This window comes from Budorcas taxicolor, chromosome 9 (assembly GCF_023091745.1).
Source record: "Budorcas taxicolor isolate Tak-1 chromosome 9, Takin1.1, whole genome shotgun sequence".
In the NCBI taxonomy this organism is placed as follows: Eukaryota; Metazoa; Chordata; class Mammalia; order Artiodactyla; family Bovidae; genus Budorcas; species Budorcas taxicolor.
Genome location: NC_068918.1, coordinates 41,494,110 through 41,514,673, shown reverse-complemented (window position 1 = coordinate 41,514,673; position 20,564 = coordinate 41,494,110). Strand labels below are relative to the sequence as shown.

The 20,564-nt window shown below is 41.6% G+C and overlaps 1 protein-coding gene across 1 annotated transcript in view; it reads right to left on the bottom strand.

The window, feature by feature from the left end:
• Positions 1-9,944: 9,944 nt before the first annotated feature.
• The window catches only part of MCHR2 (melanin concentrating hormone receptor 2), a 34,413-nt gene continuing 23,793 nt past the window's right edge, over positions 9,945-20,564 (bottom strand). The window contains 3 exon segments of the mRNA XM_052645608.1: positions 9,945-10,281; positions 13,078-13,197; positions 16,425-16,619. Coding sequence (XP_052501568.1) covers positions 9,945-10,281; positions 13,078-13,197; positions 16,425-16,619 — 652 coding nt within the window.

Here is a 20,564-nt window from a genome sequence, read left to right as displayed (position 1 = left end):
AGTGAAGAAACAACCTATTAAATGAGAGAGAACATTTTCAAACCATGCATCTAATGGGAGGGTTAATGTCCAAGATACATAAGGAATTCAAATAACTCAAAACAACCTGATTAAAAAATGAACAATGGACCTGAATAGACATTTCTGCAAAGAAGACATACAAATAATTAACAGATAGAGGATAAATTGCTCAACATCATTAGTCACCAGGGAAATCCAAATCCAAATGACAATGAGATACCACTTCACACCTGTTAAAATGGCCATTACCAAAATGATAAATGATAAATGTTGGCAAGAATGTGGCGAAAAGGGAACCCTTATACACTGTTGGTGGGAATGTTAATTGGTCCAGCCATTATGGACAGCAGTATGGTGATTCCTCAAAGTGAGATGGATGAACCTGGTGCCTCTTAATACAGAGTGAAAGAAGTCAGAAAAAGAAAAACAAGTATCATGTATTAATACATATATGTGGAATCTAGAAAAATGGTACTGATTAATGTAGTAGAGAGTGGACTTGTGGGCACAATGAATTGAAAAAGTAGCATTGGCATATATACATGATCATGTGTAAAACAGAAAATGGGAAGTTGCTGACTTACACAAGGAGCCAAGCTGTTGCTCTGTGATGACCTAGAGGGGTGGGATGGAGAGAGGAGGGAGGCTCGGGAGGGAAGGGATATTTATATATAATTATGGCTGATTCACGTTGTATGGCAGAAACCAACACAAAATTGTAAAGCAATTTTCCACCAGTTAAAAAATAAACAAAATTTAAAAAAGAAATACAAAAAATAAAATTGTTATAAAGAAAAAATAGAATTGCCACATGATCTATCAGTCCCACTTCTGAGTACATATCCAAAAAAACGAAGTGCTCAGTATTAATTAAATTTGTTAGCAAAAGATAGATATTTGCTTTGAGGTTTTTCAGGGAGATAGCAAATGTATTCAGTTTTGTAAGTTAAGGAAAGCACCCCACTGTATTTAAGATGCTACAGAAACAAATGCATTCTCAGTGGAAATCAGGCAGTACTTTAGAACTGTTTTTTGCTTTCGATTAGGGGGTGACTTTACACTTTTAAATAGGATTTTGATAGAAGAGTATACCTTTAAAGCTGTATCCCAGAACTGCATTCCTTATAATAGTGTGATGAAACCCAGGATAGCTTTTCATCCTCAAGAAACTCAAAGCTTTATTTTCAGGATGTAGTGTTAAGATTTTCAGTTGTTAAGGTAGCAAGTGCTTGTGGCTTTGTTGCTATAGAAATATAATTTATTTCAAAATTATTTACATTTTTTCCCTCAAACTTGTGCCTAAAAAAAGTAAAACATTTTATGAGGTGTTTAAATCAATTTTGATCCTTTTATATGATTTATTTATGTTTTTGGATTGAGTATTTATTAGCAGCGAGGAAATCACTTGATGGACAATTCTTTCATTGAGTAACAGAGATGAGCACATGTAATCTTAGAAGAAAAGGTGTCAAATGTTGATTGTCAATCTTGTTTTTTTTCCCTCAACTTTGTGATGTGCATTTTCCCATGTTAGTGTTTCTGATGGAGTGCAGTATACTAGTAATGTGAACATTTATTGTTGTATTTTAGTTTCCCAAAGGCACATCAATGGCACATTTTACAAATCCATTGAATTTTTAAATTTATTCTTGGCTGTGCTAGGACTTCACTGCTGTGTGGGCTTTTCTCTAGCTGCAATGTGAGTGGAGGTTACTCTCTAGGTGTGGTACACATGGGTTTCAGTAGTTGTGGTGTGTGGATTCAGTAGTTGCGGTTCCCAGTCTCTGGAGCACAGGCTCAAGAGTAGCACACAGGCTTAGTTGCTCCACCGCACGTGGGATTGTCCCAAACTAGGAATAGAGCCAGTGTCTCCTGTATTGGCAGGGGGACTGTTCACCACTGAGCCACCAGGCATGCCCTTCCACTATAATTTAGAGTTGAGAAATCGCTGTAGATTGTTTTCTGGTTCACCCAGGAAGGTAGAGTTGATCTGCAGGAAACAGGAGACTCTGGATATCCAGTCCTTGAGACTGGGTGATGTCTTGCTGCTGCTGCTGCTGCAGCTAAGTCACTTCAGTCGTGTCCGACTCTGTGCGACCCCATAGATGGCAGCCCACCAGGCTCCCCCATCCCTGGGACTCTCCAGGCAAGAACACTGGAGTGGGTTGCCATTTCCTTCTCCAGTGCATGAAAGTGAAAAGTGAAAGTGAAGTTGCTCAGTTGTGTCCGACTCTTAGCAACCTCATGGACTGCAGCCTTCCAGGCTCCTCCGCCCATGGGATTTTCCAGGCAAGAGTACTGGAGTTGGGTGCCATTAAGCCATTACAAATTTTTTCATTTCATTGGAGCCTAACATGGGTGTAAATTGTTCTGTAAATGTTGTTGTTGTTTAGTTGTTAAGTCTATTGCAACCCCATGGACTGTAGCCAACTAAGTTCCTTTATGCGTGAGATTTCCCAGGCAAGAATACTGGAGGGGGTTGCTATTTCCTTCTTCAGGGATCTTCCTGACCCAGGGATTGAACCTGCCTCTCCTGTGTTGGCAGGAGGATTCTAAACCACTGAGCTTCTAGGGAAGCCCCTCTGTAAATGCATATTAAATGATAAATTTGCAAACACCAAAAATCAAAATACCAGTTTAGCCTAGTGTTTTGCATGGACTATAGCTGTGTATGAGCTAATAGCTGAAAGGGCAAATGAAACAATTTGCTACTATCCCTTGTGGGTGAAGTCAGAAAGGAGTTATAGCTGTAGGCTTAACCTTAGGTGAGGGAGGAGGCTACCTATAGAAGGAACCAAATTCTTGGCATAGAGAGGTGTCAACAAAAAATGGAATATTAAAAGAAAATACTGTTAAATTTTATATTTTGCTCTGGGCTTATTCCATTGAGCTCTTTGAAGTAAATGGAAAATTAATCTTTGCCTTCCTGACAAGAAGTCCAAAGCAATCAGGAAGACTTGGATATTTTAAAAAAAGTGTACAACTTCTAAAACATAATTCAATCCAGTCTTAATTCGCTCACTGAAGTCTCAGCAATTTGTTAAGCCCATTTGGTGTGGATTTTTTCTTACTAGTTCTATGCAAATCTCAGGGCTGATTTCTCTCTGCTCACATTAGGTACAGGCCTCTGGGCACACACTGCTGCTGCTGCTGCTGCTGCTGCTGCTGCGCCAAATTCAGTCGTGTCCGGCTCTGTGTGACCCTATAGATGGCAGCTCAACAGGCTCCTCCGTCTCTGGGATTCTCCAGGCAAGAACACCGGAGCTGGTTGCCATTTCCTTCTCCAATGCTTGAAAGGAAAAGGGAAAGTGAAGTCACTCAGTCGTGTCCGACTGTTAGTGACCCCATGGACTCCGTTCCAGGTATCTCCGTCCGTGGGATTTCCACTGTTGCTGCTACTGCTGCTAAGTCGCTTCAGTAGTGTCCGATTCTGTGCAGCCCCATAGATGGCAGCCCAACAGGCTCCCCCGTCCCTGGGATTCTCCAGGCAAGAACACTGGAGTGGGTTGCATTTCCTTCTCCAGTGCATGAAAGTGAAAAGTGAAAGTGAAGTCCAACTCTGCGACCCCATGGACTGCAGCCTACCAGGCTCCTCTGTCCTTGGGATTTTCCTGGCAAGAGTACTGGAGTGGGGTGCCACTGCCTTCTCCAGAGTGCACTGGACTGTGTTAAAAATAATTTGATCTAACTGAGGCTCATTTGATAGTCTCTAAAATATCTTTCAGGTCCAAGGTTCCATGATCACTGTGATATCATACTTTTAAGAGGTAGGATTAATATACAGTAATTCCTGGGATGGCAAATGTAATGCAAGTGCCTAGGTTTCTGAGAATCTGGTGTGATGAGTGCCTTCAGACAATTAGCCATATTCTATACAGTCAGCAAAAACAAGACCGGGAGCTGACTGTGGCTCAGTACATGAACTCCTTATTGCCAAATTCAGATTTAAATGGAAGAAAGTAGGGAAAACCACTAGACCATTCAGGTATGACCTAAATCAAATCCCTTATGATTATACAGTGGAAGTGAGAAATAGATTTAAGGGACTAGATCTGATAGACAGAGTGCCTGATAAATTATGGACGGAGATTCATCACACTGTACAGGAGATAGGGATCAAGACCATCCCCATGGAAAAGAAATGCAAAAACGCAAAATGGCTGCCTGAGGAGGCCTTACAAATAGCTGTGAAAAGAAGAGAAGCAAAAAGCAAAGGAGAAAAGGAAAGATATAAGCATCTGAATGCAGAGTTCCAAACAATAGCCAGGAGAGATAAGAAATTCTTCCTCAACGATCAATGCGAGGAAATAGAGGGAAAAAAAACAGAATGGGAAAGATTAGAGATCTTTTCAAGAAAATTAGAGATACCAAGGGAACATTTCATGCAAAGATGGGCTCAATAAAGGACAGAAATGGTATGGACCTAACAGAAGCAGAAGAGATTAACAAGAGGTGGCAAGAATACACAGAACTGTACAAAAAAAGCTTCACGACCCGGATAATCCTGATGGTGTGATCACTCACCTAGAGCCAGACATCCTGGAATGTGAAGTCAAGTGGGCCTTAGAAAGCATCACTACGAACAAAGCTAGTGGAGGTGATGGAATTCCAGTTGAGCTATTTCAATCCGGAAAGATGATGCTGTGAAAGTGCTGCACTCAATATGCCAGCAAATTTGGACAACTCATCAGTGGCCACAGGACTGGAAAAGGTCAGTTTTCATTCTAATCCCAAGGAAAGGCAATGCCAAGGAATGCTCAAACTACTGCACAATTGCACTCATCTCACACGCTAGTAATGTTCAAAATTCTCCAAGCCAGGCTTCAGCAACACGTGAACCGTGAACTTCCAGATGTTCAAGCTGGATTTAGAAAAGGCAGAGGAACCAGAGATCAAATTGCCAACACCCGCTGGATCATGGAGAAAGCAAGAGAGTTCCAGAAAAATGTCTATTTCTGCTTTATTGACTATGCCAAAGCCTTTGACTGTGTGGATTACAATAAACTGTGGAAAATTCTTCAAGAGATGGGCATACCAGACCCCCTGACCTTCCTCTTGAGAAACCTATATGCAGGTCAGGAAGCAACAGTTAGAACTGGACATGGACCAACAGACTGGTTCCAAATAGGAAAAGGAGTATGTCAAGGCTGTATATTGTCACCCTGCTTATTTAACTTCTATGCAGAGTGAAAGTGAAAGTGAAAGTGAAGTCGCTTAGTCGTGTCTGACTTTTTGTGACCCCATGGACTGTAGCCTACCAGGCTCCTCAGTCCATGTGATTTTCCAGGCAAGAATACTGGAGTGGGTTGCCATTTCCTTCTCCAGGGTACATCATGAGAAATGCTTGGCTGGAAGAAGCACAAGCTGGAATCAAGATTGCCGGGAGAAATATTAATAGCCTCAGATATGCAGATGACACCACCCTTATGGCAGAAAGTGAAGGAGAACTAAAGAGCCTCTTGATGAAAGTGAAAGAGGAGAGTGGAAAAGTTGACTTAAAGCTCAACATTCAGAAAACTAAGATCATGGCATCTGGTCCCATCACTTCGTGGGAAATAGATGGGGAAACAGTGGAAACAGTGACAGACTTTATTTTTTGGGGCTCCCAAATCACTGCGGATGGTGATTGCAGCCATGAAATTAAAAGATGCTTACTCCTTGGAAGGAAAGTTATGACCAACCTAGATAGCATATTCAAAAGCAGAGACATTACTTTGCCAACAAAAGTCTGTCTAGTCAAGGCTGTGGTTTTTCCAGTGGTCATGTATGGATGTGAGAGTTGGACTGTGAAAAAAGCTGAGAATCAGCAGAAAAAACCTGATGCTTTTGAACTGTGGTGCTGGAGTAGACTCTTAAGAGTCTCTTGTACTGCAAGGAGACCCAAACAGTCCATTCTAAACGAGATCAGTCCTGGGTATTCATTGGAAGGAATGATGCTAAAGCTGAAACTCCAATACTTTGGCCACCTCATGCGAAGAGTTGACTCACTGGAAAAGACTCTGATGCTGGGAGGAATTGAGGGCAGGAGGAGAAGGGGACGACAGAGGATGAGATGGCTGGATGGCATCACTGACTCGATGGATGTGAGTTTGAGTGAACTCCGGGATTTGGTGATGGACAGGGAGGCCTGGCGTGCTGCGATTCACGGGCTTGCAAAGAGTCGGACACGACTGAGTGGCTGAACTGAACAGAACTGATAACATATTTTACTAATTATTAAATCTTTACTAATTCTTCATTTTTTGTTCAGGAGAAACTATGTTAAGAAAATATGAAATATTTTTACATAAGAAAATATTAAGAATAGAAGTGACAAACTACAAATAAATTAATATACAAGCAATTTTTATTCACAAATTGATTTGTATTAATCAAAATTTAAATGTTTCACCTAAAATTGAATAAGTATGGAGGAGGGATACAATTATGAGTTTTTTTTTTTACCTTTTTTTTCTAAGTCACTTCAGTCGTGTCCGACTCTGTGTGACCCCATAGACGGCAGCCCACCAGGCTCTGCCATCCCTGGGATTCTCCAGGCAAAAACACTGAAGTGGGTTGCCATTTCCTTCTCCAGTGCATGAAAGTGAAGTGAAAGCGAAGTCGATCAGATGTGTCCAACTCTTAGCGACCCCATGGACTGCAGCCTACCAGGCTCCTCCATCCATGGGATTTTCCAGGCAAGAGTACTGAAGTGGGTTGCCATTTCCTTCTACAAGGTATCAGTTTAAATAATGACAAATACCTAAATATTAATTAAATAAATGAAACTGATCATTGATTTCTCTTGAAAGGAAACATGTAAACATATCATGAACACAAATACAAAATACACAGAAACATCTCTGTCAGACGATCTCTGCCAATCTGCATGTATATGTTTATGCATAGAAAAGCTATGTAAATGCAGAAAAATAAATTTAATAGTCACGCTTTTTCCTTTATACTTTGATTAAGTGCTAACTTTTTAAATATAATCATAATAAATTTAAATTAAAATAATTCAGTGACCACTTTATATACTGGACTTATGTGAGGCATGTTGGTAATGTTATTAGAAAAATGTGTGTTGGTTTAAAGCCATTTACATTTTTAGAATCATATATTTTCCAAATTAAAAAGACAACAGAGGTAAACTCTTCCATTGCTTTTCAGTTATCAAATAATAACTTCTGTTTATGCAGACCCTGTTTATTTATAAGACCCATTGTGTTGGGTCTTCAGATGTCAGGGTTATTCACTGAACCCTGATTGCTTAGAGAATCGAGAATGAAAGTTCCAGGAATTGTAGCCACAGCACAGCTTTTGATGGAAACTATAAAAGAACACCCAGCCTTTGTGTGTGGCTCTCTAGATCTCAGTTACAGAACTGAAATAGCTCAGATATGACCTGTCTCCATTTGTAGTTCTCACACTGTTTATACAGCCTTTCATCCAGATATGCATTTGGATATTACCTTGTTCCAGAATGGTCTCTAAAAGATCTAGAACCAAGTACATTGGGTTAAAAGTCATCTGTCTTGATAACTGAGATATAAAAGTGGAGATCAGATTGTTAAAAATCTGGTTTCCATGACTCTTTTATATAAAGGGCTGATTATTATTAAAAATTAGCATCAGTTTTAAATGGCCATGAAGCAAGCAGTTTTAAGTATTTAGACAAAGGAGGTGGGCTTACAGATTCAGCCCCAAATAAAATAAAATATTTACCTTTGTTGAGAGTGTTGGCTTTAAAAGCATTTTTTCTTCCTGTATCAAAGGGCATATTTTATACAAATCAAAAAAGGAAAATACAGACATAATGAACATCTATGAGATTAAAAGCTCATTGCTTTCTGCAGTCTTGACCAAATATTCACTCTAACCTAAAGAGAATGTGCCTGAGTGGGCTTAATATCTTGAAAAGTGAAAGTGAAAGTTACTCAGTTGTGTCCGACTCTTTGCAATCCCATGGACTGTAGCCTGCCAGGCTCCTGTCTCCATGGAACTTTCCAGGCAAGAATACTGGAGTGGGCTGCCATTTCTTTCTCCAGGGGATTTTCCTGACCTAGGAATCGAACTGGGGTCTCCTGCATTGCAGGAAGATTCTTTACTGTCTGAGCCACTGGGGAAGCCCAAATATAATGCAGATGCTGGTCTCTATCACTTGTAGATAAGAGAACAAAGCTAAATACAAAATAATATGCATAAACTTATTTCTTTAAGAATATGGACTGATTTCTTTCAGACTTAGTTCTTTTCCTGTAGGGGTGTAGGAAAATGCAAAAAACCTAATAACAATCAAACCCAATTATCGGCTCTTTTCAAGACGATGGGTACACGTTGCCAAGGGGTGCAGTAAGAAGAAACAGGCAGACTCGGATGTCAGTCTAGCTCTTATGTGCTGTGCAGTGTTACAACCACTGCTTAACCTTTCTGAGCCTGAGTAAACTGAGGTAATACTTAACCTCACAGGTGTGTCACATGTAATCTTACACATCAGGGTTTCCCAGGTGGCGCTAGCGGTAAAGACCCTTCCTGTCAATGCAGGAGATACAAGAGATGTGGGTTTGATCCCTGAGTCGGGAAGATTCCCTAGAGGAAGGGGTTGCAACCTGCCCCAGTATTCTTGCCTGGAGGATCCCATGGACAGAGGAGCTTGGCAGGCTATAGTTCATAGGGTCGCAAAGAGTTGGATACAATTGAAGTGACTTAGCACAGATGCAATCTTACTTGGTATATGTGTTCATTACATGCTTATGGTCATGCTAACAGATACGGTTGATTATTGAAGGCATTAGATTAGACCACATGAAATTGACATTTTTATAGATTTTAAAAATGGCCAAATTTCAGGTCTCATTGTAAGGTGCTCCCCTCTTAGAAACCTCAAGGGCACTGGTGCAGTGAGGCCATAGTGTACACGGCAAGGTCAATTTCCTTGGTGAGTTTTCACTTGATGATCAGGGATGGCCATATCCATCAGTGACAAGTTTACAAGATACTGGAAATAACGTTCACAGGCATGGAACTCTGGTCTCTTTGACTATCACACTTCCTAATGTCTACACAGACATTTATTTTATGTGCCACTAGGGTTATATTAAACTTACTGCATTTGAGTGGTTACAGCACTGTTTCTGAGTCGCAGGGACACAAGAATCATGGACCACAAGCACACTGTTTAACCTGCTCTTTCTAATAATACCAATGACACAGGCAAGCCTGTCTAGACTTTTTTTTTCTATTTTTTTTTAAAATTTTAATTGGAGAATAATTGCTTTACAATATGGTGTTGGCTTCTGCCATACAACAACATGAATCAGCCACAAGTACGCTTATGTCCCTTCCCTCCTGAACCTCGCCCCCAACCCGCACCCCCATCCCACCCCCCTAGGTTGTCACAGACACCAGGCTGAGCTCCCTGCACCCGTACAGCAGCTTCCCACTAGCTAGCTGTTTTACACACAGCAGTACACATATGTCAGTGCTGCTCTCTCGGTTCGTCCTACCCTCTCCTTCCCCGGCTGTATCCAAAATCTGTTCTTTACATCTGTGTCTCTTCTCCTGCTGTGCAAACAGGTTCAACAGTACCCTAAAACACTAGGAATAAAACTACCATATGACCCAGCAATCTCACTACTGGGCATATACCCTAAGAAAACCGTAACTGAAAAAGACACATGTACGCCAGTGTTCGTAGCAGCACTATTAACAATAGCTAGGACATAGAAGCAAACGAGATGTTCATCAGCAGATGAATGGATAAAGCAGTTGTGGTACACAGATACAATGGAATATTACTCAGTCATAAAAAGGATGTGTTTGAGTCAGTTCTAGTGAGGTGGATGAAGCTGGAGTCTGTTATACAGAGTGAAGTAAGTCAGAAAGAGAAAAACAAGTTTGTATATTAACACATATTACAGAATCTAAAAAAATGGTACTGTCTAGACTTTTATGATCCATGTACTCTCCTCAAAACTCTGTTTCAAGATGTTTTCCATATTGTTGATTTCCCTCTCAGTCACTCTCCTTTGCAACTGAGACAGGCATTTCTGGAAATTTCCACTCAGCAGGATGTAGAGAAAAGGGCTGATGCTACTGCTGGCATAGCTGAGACAAATGGAGAGGCGATATCTCAGATAGAAAGCCAGTGAGGGCTGCTCCACCTGTAAGTTCGCCAGTTGCATCACGTGATAGGGGGCAGCACTCAGCATAAAGATCGCCGCCAGCACCATCGTGGTCAGCTTCATCACTCTCTGCCTTGGAACACTGGGATTGTAGCTGTAGAGGAAAGGTTTGGAAAGACAGAACATAACCATAGAAATTATGGGCAATGATTTCCCAGAACTCGTTGGACAGTCCATAACAGCTCTGCAGTGAAATGCAAACCTCGTTTTTCTTCCTACTTATTCAGAGTGCTATAAAAATACCCTTTTTTCGTCCCATTAGAAATTTCCCTGATTTTCCAAAGCTGGAGAATTTTGAGAAACAAAATAAATAACATAGGACTTAATTATAATCCAAAGTATCAAATAAAGATGTATGAATCTACGTTGATATAAATAATTGAATAATATGTGGGAGAAGAGACAAATCTTCTTTACACAAAAATTCCAAATAATATATATAGATATTCCCCTTTCCAGGAGTCCAAGGTTAATTCTCACCCTCCTTCTTTTCCCTTTGAGGGTAGACTATACTTAATGACTCATTTTCAAATAATAGAATAGAGGAAGAGATAAATACTAATTTGGTATCAGAGAAGCCTGGCAAATACTACCTTACCAGGTGATCAAGATTAACATCAATAGAGCTGTCGTGTAGTTATCACATACCCCCTGACATGTTGTGAGGAGACTTCTCCTAAAATACATAACTAAAGTCTAATCGTGATACACTATCAGTCAAACCCAGATTGGGGGACATTCTGCAGGATACCTACTCAAGTGCTTACTTAAGATAATCAAGGTTATGAAAAACAAGGGAAGACCAGAGGAGACAGCTAAATGCAGTGTGATCTCCTGGATTGAGTCTTGGAGCAGAAAGAGGACTTTAATGGTAAAACTGGTGCAGTTCAATATAGAGTAGAGTTTAGTTAATAGTAACATACCAAGGGAGAAGGCAATGACACCCCACTCCAGTACTCTTGCCTGGAAAATCCCATGGATGGGGGAGCCTGGTAGGCTGCAGTCCATGGGGTTGCTGAGTCGAATACGACTGAGCAACTTTACTTTCACTTTTCACTTTCATGCACTGGAGAAGGAAATGGCAACCCACTCCAGTGTTCTTGCCTGGAGAATCCCAGGGATGGGGGAGCCTGGTGGGCTGCCATCTATGGGGTCGCACAGAATTGGACACGACTGAAGCGACTTAGCAGCAGCAGCAACATACCAATGCCATTTTCTTTGTTTTGACAAATGCATCATGGTAAGATGTTAAAGGGGAAACTGGGTGAGGAATATATGGAAACTCTCTGTACTATTTTTGCAACTTTTCTGTAAATTTAAATTTATTCTAAAATTTAAAAATACTTAAAATTTCCTAATTTTGTCCTGTTCTGTCATATTTAGACATTTCATAGAGATTTCTCTGGGACATGACTGAAACAGATGAATAAGCCTGGAGAATGTTATAAAATAAAAGCATGGTAGCTGAAAGTCATTCTAAGATAGTGATTCTTCTGCAGCTCATCAGAGTAGGCACCATTATTCCTCTAACTTATTGCATCTGAAGGATAACTGGACAGTATGAACTTTGTTTCATAAGATGCTCTTAACATTTCTGAGAAAAGTGTTAGGAGCAAAGTGATCTGATTTGGAGAACTGTTTTAAAAGAGCTTGAGTATCCTCTCCAGCTGTCAATGTCATAATATTCCATATGCTTCCATTTCAACCTTTTCACCAACTTAGCTCCCCATAATACATTTAGAAACTATTTTTTTTTCCTGTAACTGTGGCTGCTCCCTGTTCCCATTGTAAATAGTCTACTTATAAAATAATATATCCAAAGAATTTAAAGAAGTCAATAAAACTGTCATGGGCCAATAGACCACCTAAACCTCTGGTTCCAGGTTCTGCCACAAATTTTGACTAATGGTGGTAAAATTGTTCACATATTCTTTTTTTAAAAAAATCTTCACCATGTTATGTATCGTGTAGGGGGAAACCCAGCAACTTGTCTTTTCAAAAGAAATACAATGATATATTCTAAAGACAAATTTTAATAATGATCTTTAACCTAACATACAATCACTGACTCATTTGAACAACTTGATATATACAATTTCAGTGGAAATAATTTAGATTTATTCATGTAGCTTTAGAGATAAGTTTATTTAAAGGTGGGCTTCCCCAGTGGTTCAGTGGTAAAGAATCCACCTGCCAATGCAGGAGATGTGGGTTTGATGCCTGGGTTGGGAAGATCCCCTGGCGAAGGAAATGGCAACCTACTCCAGTATTCTTGCCTGGAAAATTTCATGGACAGAAGGAGCCTGGTGGGCTATAGTCCATGGGGTCACAAAAGAGCCAGACACAACTTAGTTACTAAATGGCAGACAACAACAAATAATTAAAAATCCTTCTTAAGTTTATTATCTTTAGGTAAGTTTTCAGCTTTATTTAGTCCTAATTGACTTTATTCTAAGTATTCAAATATTAATGAAATCCTGCTTCTCTACACTAAAAAGTCACAAAAGTGAAAAGGCTATAAATTATACACAATATCTAGGATCTTTACATATGTACACAAGTCTGTAAAATGTACAAAATAAAACATTTAAATAACAGTGCTGATGACAAACATACATTTTTATGAAACCATTGCATCATTAATTTCAATATTTATCACTGAGAGATCCTCAAATCTCAGAACATGACTTATTTTCATGACTGAAAATAAGTCTTCAGAATATGACTTATTTTCTGCTTCAGAACATGACTTATTTTCTGAAAATGCCTTATATAGACATTAATGCCCGTATGTCTGAGCTTGGCATGTTTCAAGTGACTGTTGCTTGTTTCTTTTGTAGATATCTTAGATTTCTGAATTGTTCTTTTAACAAATGAGGCATTCACTTACCATCTGGCATCCTTATTCTGTTGATGTATGTCCCAAGTATAGCATAAAATTAAAATATAGCACATCAAAATCAAGGGCCAAGGGAAAAAGAAACTTGTTATCATCAAATACAGAGTATACCTATAAAATGAGAGAGAGGACATGACTGTTACAGTCACAATGCTAGAACTGACTTTCACGGTTTATGATTCTCTGATTTTTCAGGGCCCAGAATAACAGTGCTTGGAGCAAAAGTTAAGGATCTCTGGGTCCTTTCACATCCAGAGGTGTGAAGTTATGCTTTTCATTATTCACAGACAACGACTCTTCCCTCGCCAGCCCTTCTCAGCAGCCAATGCTACTGAGTACAGAACTAGTGAGCGTGCTTATTGTTATTATATTTAGTGTTATTAACAACAAGAGGCCATAAGTGGCATTTGTTCTGTAGCAGGCGCTGTTCTGGGTGTTTTACTTATTTTAACCCACTGAATCTGTGCATCCCCATAAATACAATGCCAGTACCATCTTCATGTTGCAGAAGAGGAAACTAAGGCACAAGTTACTAGCTGAGTCAATTAGGTGGCTTGCCTAAGGTGACTCACATGGTAAGTGGCAGAGGTGAGATCTGAACCCAGTGGTAACTGAGGCTCCAGATGGCTTCTCCATGCTTACGTGCTCAGTCTTTCTTACTCTTGTGACAGCATGCACTGTAGCCTGCCAGGCTCCTCTGTCCACGGGATTCTCCAGTCAAGATTACTGGAGTGGGCTGCCATTCCCTTCTCCAGGGGAATCTTCTCTACCCAAGGACTGAACCCAGGTCTCCTGCAGATCTCTTTATCTTCTGAGCCACCAGGGAAGCCCCAGGAGGACCTGTTGTCAAATCAGCTGTTGCTTCCCTATTCTCCACCAGGGGGCGCTCTTGCGTGCGCCACTCCGTTTCTGCGTAGACACCAGGTGTCCTTGCTGGCAGAACTCTGGTGTCCTGTGCTGTCTGCTGTGCTTGGTTGCTCAGTCATGTCCAACTCTTTGTGACCGCATGGACTGTAGCCCTCCAGGCTCCTCTGTCCATACAGGCAAGAATAATGGAGTGGGTTGGCATGCCCTCCTCCAGGGGATCTTCCCGACCCAGGGATCAAACTCAGCTCTCCCACATTACAGGCAGATTCTTTACCGTCTGAGCCGCCAGAGAAGCCCAAGAACACTGGGAGTGGATAACCTATCCCTTCTCCAGGGGATCTTCCCGACCCAGGAATTGAATCCTCCTGCATTGCAGGCGGATTCTTTACCAGCTGAGCTACCGGGGAGGCTCTGGAAGAAGGCAACCCGGATTGGGTGGGTGTGGACAGGGTGGCAGAGAAAGAGCTCTGGGACCACAGGGCTTCTGAACACAGCACACTAGTCCCAGCCTTTTGTTCATCTTGAGGACTTAATTCTGAGAGAAACAATAGAGTCTGAAACCTCAGAATGTCCCTTACTATAACCAACATTAAGGAGCAGAAACAGCTGTAGGTGCAAAATAGTCTTTGTTTATTTGACACAGGCCGAAGTCTTGTAGTCGTATGGTGAGCTTCAGGTCCTGCCCTCCTTTTAGACAGGTGGAGCCCAGGTTAATCTATCAGCCCACCATGATTAAACATCACTTTACCTTGAGATGGGCTGATGGTTTCTGTCTGTGAGTGGAGCCAGTGCTGGTGTGAGAAATAGCAAATAAATAATCATGGTATTAATTTTACTGTTGCATTCCTCTGGAAATTTCTTGCTGCTGGATTCTTGGCCTTGTCAGGCCTCTGGCTCTATCCCTCTCAGGCTGTGTCTATGTGATGCAGAAATGACTTCTCTATTTGACAAGTGGTGGTATGGGAAAAAGGAATCTGCCAGGCTGACTTGCCATAATGTATGTAAAAAGCACCAGCACGATACCTGGCCCTTAGCAGGAGATGGAAACATTTCAGTTAGGGATTCCAAATGCTCTGTTAAAAGTTTCAACTAGAAAAATGTTGACCTGGGTTCGATCCCTGGTGCAGGGAAATCGCACATACTTTGAAGCAACTAAGCCTGCTAGCCTCAACTACTGAGCCCTGTGCGTCTAGAGCCCATGGTCCTCAATGAGAAGCCACCACAGTGAGAAGCCTGCGCACCGCACCTAGAGAGTAGCCCCCACTCTCTGCAACTAAAGAAAGCCCGTGTGCAGCAACAAAGACCCAGCACAGCCAAAAATAAATACATGAATCAATAAAAAATTAACACATAAAAAGTGCCTGTGTTGGTTGCTGTATTGGTTTCCTAGAACTGCCTGTAACAAATTACCACACACTGGATGGCTTAAAAGGACAGAAATTTGTCTCTCAGTTCTAGAAGCTGGAAGTCTTAAATCAAGGTGATGGCAGAGCTGTTTCTTTTTGAGGTTTGAGCATGTGATCTCCCAGCCTCCCTGGAGTTTTATGGTCATGCCTGGTGTTCCTGGCTTACAGACACATCACTCCGGTCCCTGCCTCTGTCTTCACCTGCATGCTGTCTGTGTGTCTCTGTAAATCTTCCTCTCCTTATCAGGCCTCAGTCAATGTATTTAGGGCCCACCCTAATCCAGTAAAACGTCATCTCAAATTGATCATATCTGCAAAGACCCCATTTCTATGTAAGATCATATCCACAAGTGCTGGGAGTTGGCACTCAGATAGATCTTTTCCAGGGACCCAACCAAACTCCAGCTGCATGTTGACAAGGATTGAGTCTCAGAACTCTAGACGCTTTTGTGATGTCCACCTGTCCCTTGATTGCTATTTTCCCGCTGAAACTGGCTTCCATGGATCGTTAAAATGCATATTTAAATAGAGTTGCACCTATTGAGGTTACATGATTAAGTGCAAAATTTTTTTCTAAAGGTTGCTGCTGCTGCTGCTGCTAAGTCACTTCAGTTGTGTCCGACTCTGTGTGACCCCATAGACGGCAGCCCACCAGGCTCCCCCGTCCCTAGGATTCTCCAGGCAAGAATACTGGAGTGGGTTGCCATTTCCTTCTCCAATGCATGAAAGTGAAAAGTGAAAGTGAAGTTGCTCAGTCGTGTCTGACCCTCAGCGACCCCATGGACTGCAGCCTTCCAGGCTCCTCCTTCCATGGGATTTTCCAGGCAAGAGTACTGGAGTGGGGTGCCATTGCCTTCTCCGTTTTCTAAAGGTTACCCTATCCTTAAAAATCAAACTATCGACTTAATGGTGGGAAGCAGAGAACTTAAGTGGAGACACTGGCCCGGAGAGGCTCCCCAAGGACACTCCCCAAAGAACATGTGTGGCTGCTCACATGTTCACAAGGAGGATGAAGTACTTCACAACTTAATTCAACTCTATTTTTCTTAAGTTTTAACAGCCTACCAGAGTACATCATGAGGGGATGTTAAATCAAAAGCACAACTCTCAGCGCTGTCTTTAAATTTGATGACCTTCGAGTAGACCCAGACAGGCAACACCAGAATGAAGGAAGCTGCCCAGAGGCCCAGATTGATGCAGGTTGTCTTGTACCTGGTTCTCTAGCTTGTCAGTTGAAATGGCTGGACAAGAGCCAAGTACCTGCAAAGCCAGTGGAGAAGGGTTTGGGAACAATCAATAAAAGCACTGAGCTCTAAGGATGAAAGGTTCATGACAAGAGTAAATTATTAGTATTATGATCCTCCCTGAAGCACACCTCTATCAGGGTGAAAGAAAGTTATATTTTTAAAGAGCTGGCCGGTACTTGTAGAGAAAACAATTCTTGACCCTGTAAGTCTGAATAAACCACTCACTGATACACAGCAGTCACTTCCATAAAGACCCTGAAAATGGTACATTGCTATGCAAACTTTTTTAGGTTTGCTGACCCTTTTATATTTATTTACTTATTTGGCTGTACTGGGTTTTAGTTGTGGTCTTAGTTGTGGCACATGGGATGTGGCATGCAAGATCTTTAGTTACAGCATCCAGAATCCTCAATTGCAGCATGTGGGGTCTAGTTCCCCGACTAGGGATTGAACCCTGGCCCCCTGTGTTGGGAGCACGGAGTCTCAGCCACTGGGACCACCAGGGAAGTCCCACAACCCTTTTCTTTACAAAGGTGCTTCCCTTGGGCAAGAGGCTCTGGAAAACTGTCTCTGAACGAGGGTAGGGAGATTCCCTCCAGATGGGAGTGGCCTGCTTCCCAGGAGGGTGTACAGATATAGGACAGGAAGGAGGCTGGTGGGAGGATCCCCAGCAGCATGAGGTTCGGGCACCCAGGACAGACATCCTGCTTAGATGTCGTTAGAGTCAGGGCCAAAGGCTCTTAGAGGTTCAGGTCACAGAATTAACAGAATAATCAAACATGACTAGTACAGACAATGCAAATTCCTCAGAGAACTGAGGCTTGAGGCTGATGGGGGTGCGGAAATGGACTAATTTCATGGGGAAAGAGTTCTATTTTTCTTTTTCTCCCCCATTTTTATCCAGAAAAAAAGATAATCATTAATTAGACTTGAAAATCCTGATAGAACAAGCATGTTTGGTCCTCTGGCAAATCCAAGAATAATTTTTCAGAGACAAGCTAAAGCATGAAAAAGAGAGCTCAGATCCAAAGGAGGGGATTTGAGAAAGTACAGTTTTGAGGGGGCTGGGGGCTGTAGGAAAGCAGGATTAGTGGACGTACAATAAATGTGAAATGTGGTCTATGGTCCATTAATTTTCTCCAAGATTTTGTAGAGCTACTTAATGAAGATTTATGAAAATGGAAAAGTCTCTGTCTCCTTGCTTTTCAATTTTGCACTCAGTTAAGGGAGCCCTTGGCACGCAGGGACAGGCTTGTGGCCCCGGGTGCCTCAGTCACCCTGCTTCCCTACACTGCCCCTGCGTTACCAGTCACCTGTCGCTAACGAGACGAAGTCCTCTTCCTTCCCTGCTGAGGAAGGGAATAGGCAGTGATTGTGCAGCAGCCCCGCCATCTTTCTGTCTGGGATTAAAGACAGTGGAGTCGTGGCATCAATGGGCTAGGGAATCATCTCTGATGACCTTCCCAGCTGAAAACCCTTCAGTGACTTTTCTTTGCCTTTCAGATAAAATTCAGAATTCTCACCATGAGCCTTGAGGTCTTTTCCCACCTGGCCTTCCTGTCACTCAGGCTGAAGTTTGTGCTCGTCTCTGACCTTCCCCCAAGTTCTGTGTCTTTCAGTACCAGGTACCTGCTATTCAGCCCATCTGGCAGGACCTGCCTCTAGTTCCCCCTTTCCTCTGATCCCCATTAGATCTCCCTCTTGGAGAAGCTTCCCCTGACCGTTCACTCTATACGAGGGCCCACGACTCTAAATTTGGATATTAGGGGACTCTACTTTTCCTTCCTAGGATGTATCATTGTGCGGAAATAATAATACACATTTACCCATGTGACTTTTCACAGAATGTCTGCCTACACCTCCAGAATGGAAGCACCACGAAGGCAGGAGCCTTGGCTATTAGTTTAATGCTGCTGTATCTCATGTGTCTTACGTGGTTCCTGGCATATGGTCCACGTTCAATAAATATTTGTTAAATGAACGAATAGGGAATTTTGGCTTCTATTTACTGACTTGGTTGTTGTTCCAGAAAATTTAATTTAAAAAGTAACCACTAACAAAAGTCTAGGTAGCTTTCACCTGGAGGCAAATATTTTTAATATTTTGGGTGTCTAAAAATTTTTTCATATGGCTTTCAAGATAGGAACCCACTGTTGAAATATTTCACATACTTGCAATTATTAACTAATCAGAGAAAGGAAAATGAAAGAGTTTGGGGAAACACTTGATATTTATGGTCAACTAAATTGGAGATCAAACCAGTCAACCCTAAAGGAAGTCAACTGTGAATATCCATTGGAAGCACTGATGGCTGAAGCTGAAGCTCCAACACTTTGGCCACCTGATGCAAAGAGCTGACTCACTGGAAAAGACACTGATGCTTGGGAAAAATTGAGGGCAGGAGGAGAAGAGGAGAGAGGACAAGATGGTTGGATAGCATCACTGACTCGATGGATTTGAGTTTAAGCAAACTCCAGGAGATGATTAAGGACAGGCAAGCCTGGCACGCTGCATTCCATAGGGTCACAAAGAGTTGGACATGGACTTAGGGACTGAACAAGTTGAAAATTAAAATAAATGTATAAATAATATCACATACTGATGCACTGACATTTAGCTTTGGAATTACAGAGAAAACTTCATTTCTGTTTTACAAAATTACACATTTTCTTGAATTTTTATGAATTTAGTAGAGTTAGAACTACAAGAAATTCCAGAGGCTGGGGAAAAAGTTCAGTGTTACAAAATCTTCATTTGTCTCTGGCTATATGATCCTCTGGGAGAAAGATAAAGGCCTGAGTGTCTTTATTTGAAAGTAAAATTTTAGCATTTTGTGGCCGTAAGGTTAAAAAAAAATACATGCTATTCAATTGTGTAAGATACACACACACACACATACACACTCAGAAAAACCCTGTGAAGATTCTGTGGTCTGTTCTAAGGCAGACAATGTGCTTTCACTTTATTTGCAGTGAGAGGTTTACAGAAGAGGTTTGGTTTCCCCCTCTTAAAAGAAAAAGCCAGTACTCTTCTTCCTTCATGGCACGTACGTGGTATGGAGAAGCTTTTCATTCTCACAACAGTGAGGCTCGTATTTTAAGCTGCTTCTCTGCAGCGGTTCCTGCCCAGCACAGGGCCCTGGCCCCGGTGTTGGAACCCTAAACTTACCAGGCTTTATTCCACACACTGTGAGCTTTGGTGGCATCAGCTAAACTAACCAGATATACCTACCTAGCATGTAGATTAAAAAATGTGATGTTAATTATAAGTTGAGAAATAAACTCTACATATTCTGAGAATTCTTTTGTAGAAAAGCAGCAGGATTTAAAAAAATACATTAAACATTACCATCATTATTCATGCTTGAATAATAATGATCCAGCAAATTTGATTTATATGAACACTGCTATTCCTTTGTTCAGCCGTCTGATGAACTGCTCATCACTTCCCAACCCTAAAAGGCCCTGTTGGAAGGGTAAAAGAGGCAGAGCTCAAGAAAGAGTCCTCCATGGACTCAGAGGAATTTAAGGCTAGCATTCATTCATTCATAATAGCGTTTGAGTGCCCATATGCCAGGCACTGTTACACAGACACTCGGAATGTACTGGTGATCAAAGACCCTGCTTTTGTGTAATTCACATTCGATGCATGGGGGAAGTTAGATAATAAACAACATACACTTATCTCTGTATACCAAAGAAATTGAAGTCTGTAATATGTTTAAAGCAAGAGAGAAATAAAAAGTAGAGCAGAGCAAGAGGGACTAAGTGTGCTGGGTTGGGACTGGGGTGGAAAGAAGGTGAATGGAGATTTTACATGGGTTTTTCTCTGAGTGGGCATATTACTGTTGTAATTTTTACTGTTGTCTTCAGGATTTGTTTCTGTTTGGGGCATGCTGCTAAGACCTGGTGTGAAAGTCCATACTATCTAGATGCCACAGGGAACATCCTAATATCCT